The sequence below is a fragment of the Bos grunniens genome, chromosome 27 (assembly GCF_055505025.1).
Source record: "Bos grunniens cultivar Pamir isolate PY7600 chromosome 27, Bosgru_T2T1.0, whole genome shotgun sequence".
Taxonomy (NCBI): Eukaryota; Metazoa; Chordata; class Mammalia; order Artiodactyla; family Bovidae; genus Bos; species Bos grunniens.
Genome location: NC_141191.1, coordinates 23,071,688 through 23,084,145, shown reverse-complemented (window position 1 = coordinate 23,084,145; position 12,458 = coordinate 23,071,688). Strand labels below are relative to the sequence as shown.

Here is a 12,458-nt window from a genome sequence, read left to right as displayed (position 1 = left end):
ATTGCCTAAATAAGTGCATAGTATCTGCACTGTGGTTCTAATCCAAGTTCCTCGCAGTTGTCACATACATCTGGGCATCTTATTCTGTGTTGTTACAGTCAGATATTTCAGTCAGTCACATAAATGTTGATTTTTAATTCCTTTAATGGTCAACATTTAACTGTGATCACCAGTAAAAACTTTTATAAAACTTTCCACTAGGTTTTTCTTCCTGTCTTTTGCTAAGTTATTATATGATGGAAAAGGCATGGACCTTGGAGGTCAAACCCAGGTTGCTCTCCAAATTTCACCAGTTACTAGTTGTGCAATCTTAGTTCATTTCTCTAAATCTCAGTTTCCTCGTTTGGAAGACAGAATAACATCTATTTTATATAGTTATTAAGATATGATGGGATAATCTATATGAAGCATCCTGTCAAGTGTCCAGCAAATAACTAAGTATCGATAGTATAGTGAATATGAGCTCAGGATCTGAAATCACACAGACCTAATTTCAAATCTCAGATTTTACACACAGCAGATGCGAAAACTTAAGCAATTTTTCACCTCTGTTGAGCCTCAGTTACCTTATTGATTAAGTGGCTGTAATAAAAATACCTTTGTTATGACTACTAGAACTAAATGGGCTATTGCATGTAGAACTTGTGTTAAATACAAAATGAGTGCTTAATAAATAGTTGTTATTAGTACTTGGTATCATTGTATTTGGTATTATCTATGCTGCTATAGTTATTAGAATAATAAAACCTTCATTTCTGTGATATGAGAGTCTTAGTTTCTAATCAGACTTAAATAATATATAACACATTGCTTATAGTATTTGTATTGCTACACTGTTGTCAATATAGTAATATTTAATAAAATAGAAAATATATGTGACAATATTCTTCATAAGCTATAATGTAAATAAACCACACATGGCTGTTTTTAGTTGGTTTGCTTGAAGCTATTCTTTAAAAATATATCCAAATACACGTTTGAATGAGGCAGCTGCACTACAAATGATTGAGAAATTAGAGATGGAAACAAAGTAGCTTAGACTGAAGTACCAAAGCAGTCTCTACATGAAAATACCAAGACAAAATTGATAACAATACACACAAGACTGTACATGCTTCAAAAAGATCAGAGGACTCAGTTAATCCAGTTCCTAGTTTTATGGATGAGGGAATATTGAATAATTGAGAGATTGGGTGACATACCAGGGTTAAGGACAAAAAGGAATAATGTCCTGACTTTTAGTTAAATACTTTTTCCATGAAAGCCAAACTACTGTGGGAATCAGGTTTTCAGAAGCAAAATAATCCTGCATGGAGATTTTTGTCAAATTTCTATAATTGACTGGTATCAACTAATATAGTTCTTACCAGGTATAGGAAACTATACCTTTCTCAATAGGATGAAACAATTTTAATAATTATGTTTTGAAAAAATCAGTTTAAAATAAATGCGTTTGTAAAGCTATCTCCTTAATTTAAAAACTTTGATAGTATAGAAAAGAGTCATTAACTTTTGATTGGTCATTTTTTATTTACTTTAAAGGATATAGAGTCATTAATCTTAGTTCCTCTAATCTGTGTGTTACACTATATTAAGTATATTTTACGGAGGCTCTGGAAGAATCATTACAGTTGGTGTATGTTTTTGTGGTAAACCTTTTAACAAATTATACTAAGTTTACTTCTGATAGTAGGTTGCTTTCTACAGTTGACAGTGGCATCAGCCACCAGGGCTTCTTCTGTTCTAGTTAACTGAGAATTATTTTATTCAAAAATAATTATTTCATTCTAAAACCATAAATAGGAGCTTAATTCATAGCTTCATCCATTGTTAATCTTCAAGGTATAGAATTATACAAAGAAAAAGCTGCCAAAACCCTGCTTTTCCCCAGATTGTAATTTTTTGCTTCTCTGTCTTGTTTTATAGAGCTACATTCATGGGAGCAGCCAGGTCCAATTCGTGGCAGAGTCACACATTATTCTGGTACTAAGTATCCTTTAAAGTACTGATGGGTTGAGAAGAACAAAGCAGAGCTGCATGCTATCAAATTGATTTTTTTCCTAACAAATAATCAAGACTTTTGAGACATTAAATTTTAAACTTTACCATGTGACTAATTTTCCAATTCCTATGCTAACTATTTTCTCTTACCATGTAATTTTTAAAATTCTAAATCATTAATAGGTTATAATTTTCTTTTTTTACTGACTATTGAATTTTGAAGTATAGCTTTTGATTATCTCTGGCTAGAGTTTTTTTTTGTGATGTCTGTATGGTTTTTCCCTTTAGAATCTTAATGGGGAAGGAAAAAAAAGTGTTCTATTATATAAAAAGCAGGATAAAGAAATTATCTTAATTCCCTTAAATGTTATAGTAAATGAGAAGAGGAAGATTTAGGATAATTAGACAACTTTTTGGAACATGGAAGACTAAATGTTATGAATTAGATAATACAGTACAATTTATGGTTTAGAGGTAGAAGGGTAAAGAAGACAGCAAAATAGCAAAGAGGTACGATTCATTTCTCAAAAAACAGATTACATATTACTAGAAAGAAGAGGAGAAGGCTTTGGCACCCCACTCCAGCACTCTTGCCTGGAGAGTCCCATGGGCGGAGGAGCCTGATAGGCTGTAGTCCATGGGGTCGCTAAGAGTCGGACACGACTGAGCGACTTCCCTTTCACTTTTCACTTGCGTGCATTGGAGAAGGAAATGGCAACCCACTCCAGTGTTCTTGCCTGGAGAATCCCAGGGACGGGGGAGCCTGGTGGGCTTCCGTCTGTGGGGTCGCAGAGAGTCGGACATGACTGAAGCGACACAGCAGCAGCAGCAGCATGAAGTAAGGTTAATTTTGGGGCACACAGTTATACTTTGGGGGAACACTGACATTTGTGTGAGTCCTGTGGAAACGTTTGTATGTTAAGTTTATAGTGTTGAATGTACTGAGTCATTGTCAGGATCTAAAGTGTGCCTTATAGTGTCGTTTATAAAATTCGATTACTCTCCGGGTTACCAAGGTTCATCTTCAAATAAAGCAGTCTAGACCCAATTTTCTAGTATCTGATATAACCATAACTATTTAAACCTTTAAGGATTTTTAGAACTCTACTAGAGCAAAACCTCATTTTATAGCTAGGAAAACTAAAACCCACAAAGTTTAATTGCCTTGCCCTAGTTTGGAGAAAGAACTGTATTTTTTCCTAGACATACATACCTTTGGTACAGGTTAATTTACAGACTAGGCATAGTAAGAGAATATTCAAACTGTCAGCATCACTACTCTTGTGCTTTGGGGCCACTAAAAACAGCGTCACCTGAACACAGCCCTGCGACCCCACGACAGCTGATCTGGTAACAGGATGGCTGCTGAGTGACACTGAACAGGTAGTGAATGCAGGGTGGACACTCTGGACAGAGGGACAGTTCACATCCAGAGGAACAGGGCAGGAAGATGTGAGATTTCATCATGCTGCTAGAATGGCATTTGAATCTTACTTTAAAACTTACGAATTATTTCTGAAATTTTCCGTTTAATGTTTTTGGACTGTGGGTAACTGAAACCGTAGAACGTGAACCTACAGAAAAGGGGAAATACGTTTTGCAGGTTAACTTTTTGGTTCTTATTTGTATAGTTTTTTTTTTTTTTTTTTCTGTTTTCAATCCATGATGTAGCATTTTAGCAATATACTTCTTTCAGAGCAGCTATTAAATCAGAAATACCTAGCAAAAGGAATGAAAAGGTATATTGAGACCATCATTCCATTGTATGGCAGGAATTCCCCAACGTTTCATTTCATGGCTTATTGACCTCAAGCCGAGATTTAGGACGCAAAGAAATTTTACAAACAGTATGAAGTCTTCCATGTAGATTTTTAACAGTAAAATGTATTATCTTTCTGCTGCTAGTAACTATTTGTTGCTTTATCGCTGCTGTTCTTTTTATTTGCCTGTATCTATGAAAAGAAAAAATGTCTTAAAATGGTGGGCTCATTAAAATCAACAAAAGTTTAGAAGAAGCCATTATATAATAATTTCTGATTTTACTTGGCAGTATCTACTAATTTTTTAAAACTTACTTTATAATTTTTTTTTTGTAATTTGCATGTATGTTTTTATGTGGTGGTTTAGTCGCTAAGTCGTGTCTGACTCTTGCAACCCCATGGACTGTAGCCCTCCAGGCTCCTCTGTCCATTGGATTCTCCAGGCAAGAATACTGGAGTGGGTTGAAAAAATGCAAATTCCAGGTGGTAACTTCTTGTTTATCTTTGGAGAAAATTTCTGCCTTTTGGTTTTCTCTTCCTAATTTAGTAAGCCAGATCATTAGATGCAGTTGCTACATACAAAATTTTATTTTAAAAAATCTAAGAACAAACAGATGGAGTCATTTGATGTCATAGGTTATAGAATGACATTTAGTAGAAATAAGATTTTTCTCCATTAGTAGTCTTTTATTTCAGTACCCTATTTAGGAGGGAAAAAAAACCCTAAGTAGTCTTTGAGAGAAAGCTATTTTTAAAAATAATAAAAAATGTTATGACATTTTAATAAGGAATATATGAACTAAGGCTAATATATAAATCTCTATATTTTTCCAAATAAAATATTTTTTTAATTTTTCATTCAGTTATGTTTTAACACCTGTTGTAAATATATTTGCTGTTTGCAAGAAGGTAGGCTGATAGGACCAGTACTCTTGCCTGGAAAATCCCATGGATGGAGGAGCCTGGTGGGCTGCAGTCCATGGGGTTGCTAGGGGTCGGACACGACTGAGCGACTTCACTTTCACTTTTCACTTTCATGCACTGGAGAAGGCAATGGCAACCCACTCTAGTACTCTTGCCTGGAAAATCCCATGGACGGAGGAGCCAGGTGGGCTGCAGTCCATGGGGTCGCTAGGGGTCAGACACGACTGAGCGACTTCACTTTCACTTTTCACTTTCATGCTTTGGAGAAGGAAATGGCAACCCACTCCAGTGTCCTTGCCTGGAGAATCCCAGGGACAGTGGAGCCTGGTGGGCTGCCATCTCTGGGGTCACACGGAGTCTGACATGACTGAAGCGACTTAGCAGCAGCAGCAGGCTGATAGGAAAATAATTTTAATTAGTATGAGGCATCAAGAGGCAACTTGATGCATCGAAAAGTTGAATTGACTTTTTAGCCAGGTTTTTATACAGTAGAAAAGGACTTCACCCCAGGTGGAGAATGAGTGAGCGAGACTATTCCAGTGGAAGGTGTAACAGGTAGAAAAAACATAAAATGAAAGAGTATTCACAGACTGTGCAGGGCAGACTGATGAAAGGTTAGTTGGCTGGATAATAAATATCTTTCCATACGTTGCTAAGAAATTTGAATCTGATCTAAATTCACCAAGACATGTTCTACATGCTAGTGGAAACCAGACACATGAGTTCTCAGATTGACTTTACTGTCAAGTATACAAATTCTGACCTATCCTTTAATTCTGCACATCCTCTAAATTCTGGGATGTCAAGATGACATGAGATAAATATCAATTAGGAGTAAAGGTTCTCATATAAAAGGCAAAGATTATACTAGCAGTAACAACTGTTTCTAAATATTTAAAAATATGTGTTTTTATAAAGATCACATTTGCTTTTCCTATGAGAAAAACATTTGTTTTCCATCTATTATGAGAGTATAGTTTTACTCTGACTTATTTTCAGTCTATGATAGACAGCAAATGTTTCTTTTAATGTGTTATATCCAAGGAGAAACATACTACAGAAAAAAATTAATGATGGATACAAGTTGAAGATATTTTAGATAAAGTCTTCTATAATATGCTGACTTTTTCCCAACATTTGTTCACATTTATCTTTAAACTGACAATCCTGGGTCTCTTCTTAGGAGCCATCGTAAACGTAACATCATTTGTGATTGAGAATGGATTGTAATGTAATGCAAATATATGTGCATTTCTGTGCACATTCATTTCTAGGATATTCATTTTCTGTGGATTTTGTTATTTACACAAACAGCAGCTCCTGTTTTATGTAGGATCATGTCAATATTTTGACTTTTTTAGCAGTAAGAAAGTGATTGACAAGATAAGCAGGGGACTGGAGAGTAATAGCTGAAGTGTATAATGTTATATTAATGAATACAGATGTGCAAAGTTATACATGAAGTAGAACAAAGGTGTGTGTGCGTGTGCGTGTGTTTGTATCTATGTAGGCACAGACATTAATCTCAGGACAATAGAAAAAGTTTCAGGAACATTACCATTTAGCTGGTATATATTTATATCTCTTAATGTTGAGATTCTTTAATAAGGCTTAGTTAAATGGTTACACCCATCAGTTTATGACAGAAAAGTATCTGTTATTCCAGAGTTTGACACAGAATCTCTCAGAGATTTGTAAGAGCTTTCATTAATCAGTCAGCCTTCCACCCAATAAAGGAAGCCCTACACATTAACTCTGGCAGATGTTACAGTCAAAGCTTTTTCCTGTGTTTATAAATCAGTACATCATCTAAAAATGTTTACATTACAAATGTGATTTTTCCCCCAAATGATAACTATTATGTAGGCTCTCTTTTACCAAAAATTATTTTCATTGACAGAATAGAACTTGACCTAAATAATGCTCAATGCTCAAAGTTTTTAAGCTCAAAAGTATTTTTAGATAAAAGAGGAGGGTTGGCTAGTTTAAGACATTTAGTGTAATTCACGTATCTCAGTTACAGCCATCAAGTTTAAAGTAGGTTCACAGGTCTTTCCTTGTTAATGACTAGAAAACTCACTTTTGCAGGAAACATTCTAAGTAAAAAAGTCACACTTAGTTCCTGACCCTGCTGCCCTCTAATAAAGTATTTTATATTGGGGTTGTACATAACACCTATATCTAATAATCTCTTTGCTTTAAAGTTCCTGCTTTGAGATCATGTGTACAAGGATTTTTGCATTTCTTTATTTTCACATAAGAGCAAAGCTAACTTCCTCTCAGACATAACAGTTTAGAGTATCTTTGGCACTGTCTCAGATCCTCTATAGCAGGGGTTGGCAAACTAGGACCAGCGAGGTTCAATTCCAGCCTGACTGATATTTTTATAAATTAAGTTTTATTGGAACACAGCCACACCTATTCATTTGTGAATTGTCTGTGATTACTTTGCACTACAGTAGCAGAATTGAGTAGTAACAATACACCATACAGCGTGCATAGCCGCAAATATTTACATTCTGGGCCTTCACAGAAAAAGTTTGCAAACTACTATTATGTAGAGTATAAATAATAGAAAACAAAACCCTACAACCTTATTACCCCAAGACAGTTGCTTTTAACTTTTTATTATCTTTCTTTCCCTGAATTTCTCTTATTATTTGTAAAGAGATGCAATTATATTGTTAAGTGCATTTTCACTTGATATAAAATTTTATGCTTAGTATAAAGATATACATTGTTAAACAGATTGAACTGTTTTGTTCCTTTGCTGTTCCTTCATCATTTTCTTCTAACCCTGTTACCATCCTGCTTCAATTCTTCTGTGTTCTTTTGGTTTGTACCTTTTACTCACTAACTTTGTGGCTTTGCACAAGTTACTTGGATCTCTGATGGCTTCAGTTTTCTTATGTGTAAACTGAGGATTACAATCATGTATATCAGAGCCTAGTTGGTACTGGGTAAGATAGTGAACAAAATAAACTCCCTACCCTTTGGGCACTAACATTGTAGTGACAGAAGAGAGACAGTAAATGAATTAAAAAGATACAAGTTCTAAATTTCTTTTAAAAAATAATGTTAATAGAGAAAAATAAAGCAAGATAAGAAGTACAGTGTTCAAAGGAGGCTTCTCTACTGTCATTTGATCAAAAACCCAAAGGAAGTGAGGGAGTGAGTTATACGGACATTCAGGGTAATAGCATTCAGATAGAGAAATAGCAGGTGCAAAGATCCTGAGGCAGAGGGTTCTTCTTGTTGAAAAAATACCAAGGACACGAATAAGAGCCAACAAGGGCAGAGCGGTATAGAAGTGGATCAGGGTACAAATGAGGTGCCACCTGGAGGTCATTTTGAGGTCTTCAGATGATTAACTTTCCATCTCACTGTGAGTAGAGAGTACTCTGAGGAAAACCATGACATTACCTGCCTTATGTTAAAGATATAGAAAGTCCATACTGCCCAAAGCAATCTGTAGATTCAGTGCAGTTCTTTTCAAAATACTAGTGCCATTTTTCACAAAACTAGAATAATTAAAATTTGCACAGAACTGCATAAGACCCTGTTTAGCCAAAGCAATCATGAGAAAGAACAAAGGTGTAGGTATCACAGACCCTGATTTCAAACTGTATTAAAAAGCTGTGTGGCTTCCTTGGTGGTCCAGGGGTTAAGAATTCACCTTGCAATGCAGGGGACACCAGTTCAGTCCCTGGTCTGGGAAGATCCCACATGCCACAAGGCAAATAAGCCCTTGTGCCATAGCTACTGGGCCTACACTCTGGAGACCATGAGCCACAAACACTGAGCCCACGTGCTGTAATTGCTGAAGCCTGCATGCCCTAGAACACATGCTCTGCAACAAGAGGAGCCACTGCAACGAGAAGCCCACGCACCACCAGAGAGTAGCCCCTCTCTCCACAACCAGAGAAAAGCCCACACAGCAACCAAGACCCAGCACAAAACACTATGGTAATAGAAACGCTATGCTATGCTATGCTATGCTATGCTAAGTCACTTCAGTAGTGTCCGACTCTGTGTGACCCCATAGACGGCAGCCACCAGGCTCCCCCGTCCCTGGGATTCTCCAGGCAAGAACACTGGAGTGGGTCGCCATTTCCTTCTCCAACGCATGAAAGTGAAAAGTGAAAGTGAAGTCGCTCAGTCGTGTCCGACTCTTAGCGACCCCGTGGACTGCAGCCTACCAGGCTCCTCCGCCCATGGGATTTTCCAGGCAAGAGTACTGGAGTGGGGTGCCATTGCCTTCTCTGAGAAACGGTATAGAATCAGCACAAAAATGGAGACACATATCAACAGAACACACTGGAGAGCCCAATATAAACCCATGCACTTATGGTCGATTAAGCTACAAAAAAGAAAGAATATGCAGTGGGAAAAATACAGCCCCGTTAATAAATGGTGTTGGGAAAACTGGACAGCTACATGCAGAAGAACGAAACTGGACCACTCTCTCACACCATATACAAAATAAGGTCAAAATGAATTAAAGACTTAAAGGTAAGACCCGAAAGCGTAAAATTCCTCAAAGAAGACACACAGGCAGGATGCTCTTCGCCATGGGTCTTGGCAATAATTTTTTCGCTCTGTCTCCTTAGGCAAGGCAAACAAAAGCAAATATAAACAAGTGAGACTACATCAAATTAAGAAGCTTTTTGCACATTGGAAAAAAAGCCATCAACAAAATGAAAAGGTAGCTTACTGAATGGGAGAAGATATTTGTAGTTTATATATCCAATAAGCAGTTAATATCCAGATACACAACTCATATCAAGAAACAAACAACACAGTTTAGATGGAGGACTTGAGTGGACTAAACTCTTTTCTAAGGAAGACATAATTCCAACAGTCACTTGGAAAGACAGTCTAAATCACTAATCATCAAGGAACTGCAAATAAAATCCAAGTAAGATACCACCTTACACCTGTCAGAATGGCTGTCATCAAGAAGACAACAAATAAACCTTGATGAGGATTGGAGGAATCTCATTTGGTACAGCCACTATGGGAAACAGTATGAAAGTTTCTAAAAAAATAAAAATAGAACTAGCATATGATTCAGTAATTTTCTGAATATTTACCTGAAGAAAATGAAAACTAATTCAGAAGGATATATACACCTCTCTGTTCGCTGCAGCATTATTTACAGTAGCCAAGATATGGACACAACCGAAATGTCCATCAGTGGATAAACAGGTGAAGAAGATCCGATGTACAGACACACATATTCAACCATTAAAAGAAAAATCTTGCCATTTGCAGCAGCATGGATGAATCTAAAAGATCATGCTAAGTGAAATAAGTTAAAGGCGGGCACTTTATGATCTCACTTGTATGTGGAATCTAAAAAACAAATGAACAAACAACAAACCAAAAGCAGATTCATAGGTACAGAAAACAGGGTGGTTGCAAAGGGCAGCTGGGTGAGGGCTTGAGCAAAACAGGGGACGAGGAGGCACAAACTTACAGTGTTAAAGTAGTCTTGGGGATGTAATACACAACATAAGGAATATGGTTGATAACATTTAATAACTCTGTATGGGACGTGTGGTTACTAGACTTCTGGTGATTATTAGTTCCTAACGTATTTAAATGTCCAGACACTTAATATTGTATATCTAAAACTAACAGAGTATTTCTAAGACTTAGGGGTAGGAATTAATTTCATAAGTAAGAAACAGTAACCAAAGCTCATAAAGGAAAAGAATAACAATTTTGACCATACTGAAATGACAACCTTCTGATAAGTAAACAATTTAAAAGACAAGTAGAAGAATCTGTATGTAACACTTCAAAATATTCATATTCAGAAAAAACTGAAGCATCTTCTAAGATAATAAGAAAAGGCAAATATACTTATGGGAAAATGGGCAAAAAAAAAAAAGTAAGCACAATACAAAAACTTAAGCAAAAAAAGGAATTAACATATCAAAAGACAAACTCTGACTCACTAGTGAGACAGATCCCTACTCAACAGTTTGATAAAATCAATAGTTCAGCAAAACTGTGTTAGTGTAGTGTAAAAAAATGGTAATTCTTTTAACACTACTTGTTTTACAGAATATGATCATACCTAGTAAATTTGAAACTACATATATCAGCCTCTCAAAAACTCTACCTCTAGGTGTAGACCCTAGAAAAAATATTTCACATGTACATATAAGAAGATATTCCTTGTAGGAGTATTTTTAACACTTGGAAACAAAAACAAATGTCCTTGAGTAAGATAAGCAATAACTATCAGTATACTCTGATGAAAATCTTACAGCTTTGTAATAACACTGTTCGAATTTGTGTGAAGTTCAAAAGCAATCAAATGAGAAATACATTGGTCACGCCGTTTTCAAATCTACAGAGGGACAAAGTGACAAAGCAATTTTTGACAAGGTGAAAGTTGCTCAGTCACTTCCGACTCTGCTACCCCATGCACCATAGAGTCCATGGAATTCTCTAGGCCACAATACTGGAGTGGGTAACCTTTCCCTTCTCCAGGGGATCTTTCCAGCTCAGGGATTGAACCCAAGTCTCCCACATTGCAGATGGATTCTTTACTAGCTGAGCTAGAAGGGAAGCCCAAGAAGACTGGTGTGGGTAGCCTTATCCGTTCTCCAGCGGATCTTCCTGATGTAGGAATCGAACTGGGGTTTCCTGCATTGCAGGTGGAATCTACCAACTGAGCTATCAGGGAAGCCCTACAGAAGGAACAGTAGTAATTTTTTTAAAAAGTGTATATATATATATATATATATATATATATATATGTTACGAAGATATTAACAGGGGTATGTTACACTTGACTGACCATAGTTAATATCCAATAAAATGTAATTTGCTTAATAACTTCTCCCTAAGTGAATATTTATGTCTCTGTGTGCTAATAACACATACAGTGTACACATGGGTGTTTACATATCCAGTTTTATCCTAAGACTGTTTTAATATACAGCTTTCATCTAGTTAAAATTTTAAAGCATTTAATTTCTAAACTTTATTTTTACCTAGAAGTAAAAAATAGTGCTATTTCCCCCAATGTTATATTTTGGAAGCTACTCAGTAGATGGCATCATAAAATAAATATTTGTTTTGTTTGTAGTATCTATATAAAATAATTTTTAAATGTGATTTATATTTCAAACATGTATTGAAAATGTGTTTGAGATAAATTAATCCAGAAATCTGTGTGAATTGTCAGTAGCTCAAGTCTGTACCGGAGAAGGCAATGGCACCCCACTCCAATACTCTTGCCTGGAAAATCCCATGGATGGAGGAGCCTGGTGGGCTGCAGTCCATGAGGTTGCTAAGAGTCGGACACGACTGAGCGACTTCACTTTCACTTTTCACTTTCATGCATTGGAGAAGGAAATGGCAACCCATTCCAGTGTTCTTGCCTGTAGAATCCCAGGAATGGGGGAGCCTGGTGGGCTGCCGTCTATGGGGTCACACAGAGTCGGACACGACTGAAGCGACTTAGCAGCAGCAGCAGCAAGTCTGTACACTTAAATGGATAGAATTATACATGAATATAAAAGGGTGTTGCCAGAAAAAAATGGAAGGGCAATCCTAATTGAACTCCTTTTTAAGGATCTACATCAGTCCCATCAATTCAAAGAACTAAGTTAAGCAGTAAATTTCCTGTCTATCCGCAGTTTCAGTGAAATAAGCTTTTAATTTTTCTATCAGTTGATTATTGGTAACATCCCCATCATTACACAATTGATACACAAAGAACTTATAATTATCTAAATTTCAGAAGTTTTCAAA

At 36.4% G+C, this 12,458-nt stretch overlaps 2 protein-coding genes across 8 annotated transcripts in view; one reads left to right on the top strand and one right to left on the bottom strand.

Moving 5' to 3' along the window:
• LOC147343647 (uncharacterized) overlaps window positions 1-12,458 on the bottom strand; it is a 301,851-nt gene that overhangs the window by 215,353 nt on the left and 74,040 nt on the right. The window lies entirely within an intron of this gene.
• Window positions 1-12,458, top strand: part of TUSC3 (tumor suppressor candidate 3) — a 197,813-nt gene that overhangs the window by 163,954 nt on the left and 21,401 nt on the right. For 4 of the 6 annotated variants that reach the window (XM_086380715.1, XM_086380714.1, XM_086380713.1 and 1 more), the window contains one exon: window positions 1,927-1,990. The exons of the other annotated variants lie outside the window; for them this stretch is intronic. In XM_086380715.1, coding sequence (XP_086236841.1) covers window positions 1,927-1,990 — 64 coding nt within the window. The remainder of the gene's footprint in view (window positions 1-1,926; window positions 1,991-12,458) is intronic. 6 annotated transcript variants of the gene reach the window in all.